The 525-nt window shown below is 54.1% G+C and overlaps 1 protein-coding gene across 1 annotated transcript; it reads left to right on the plus strand.

Moving 5' to 3' along the window:
• Positions 1–3: 3 nt before the first annotated feature.
• Positions 4–522, plus strand: LOC104774836 (fructose-bisphosphate aldolase 3, chloroplastic-like; the record flags this gene model as incomplete). Its single annotated transcript, XM_010499262.2, has 1 exon — positions 4–522. A coding segment is annotated over one exon (465 nt), but the record flags the coding sequence as incomplete, so codon positions are not given.
• Between the last annotated feature and the right edge of the window lie 3 nt (positions 523–525).

The raw sequence follows: 525 nt of genomic DNA on the forward strand, positions 1-525 counted from the left end.
GAGAAAGTGTGGTCCGAGGTCTTCTTCTACTTGGCCCAGAACAACGTCATGTTCGAGGGCATTCTGCTGAAGCCGAGCATGGTCACCCCAGGCGCTGAGCACAAGAACAAGGCCTCTCCCGAGACCGTTGCGGATTTCACGCTCACCATGCTGAAAAGGAGGGTCCCTCCAGCTGTCCCAGGAATCATGTTTCTGTCTGGAGGACAATCGGAGGCAGAGGCCACACTGAACCTGAACGCCATGAACCAGAGCCCAAACCCATGGCATGTGTCCTTCTCCTACGCACGTGCCCTGCAGAACTCTGTGCTCAGGACGTGGCAAGGCAACCCGGAGAAGATCGAGGCCTCGCAGAAGGCACTGTTGGTGAGGGCAAAGGCCAACTCACTGGCCCAGCTAGGCAAATACTCAGCCGAGGGCGAGAACGAGGACGCCAAGAAAGGAATGTTTGTCAAAGGTTACACCTACTGAGATTGTTCATTTTGTCAGAGATCGTCGTAATAAGAAGGACCCTTGTTGTCTTTTTTT

Source organism: Camelina sativa, unplaced genomic scaffold (assembly GCF_000633955.1).
Source record: "Camelina sativa cultivar DH55 unplaced genomic scaffold, Cs unpScaffold06050, whole genome shotgun sequence".
NCBI classification, from domain to species: Eukaryota; Viridiplantae; Streptophyta; class Magnoliopsida; order Brassicales; family Brassicaceae; genus Camelina; species Camelina sativa.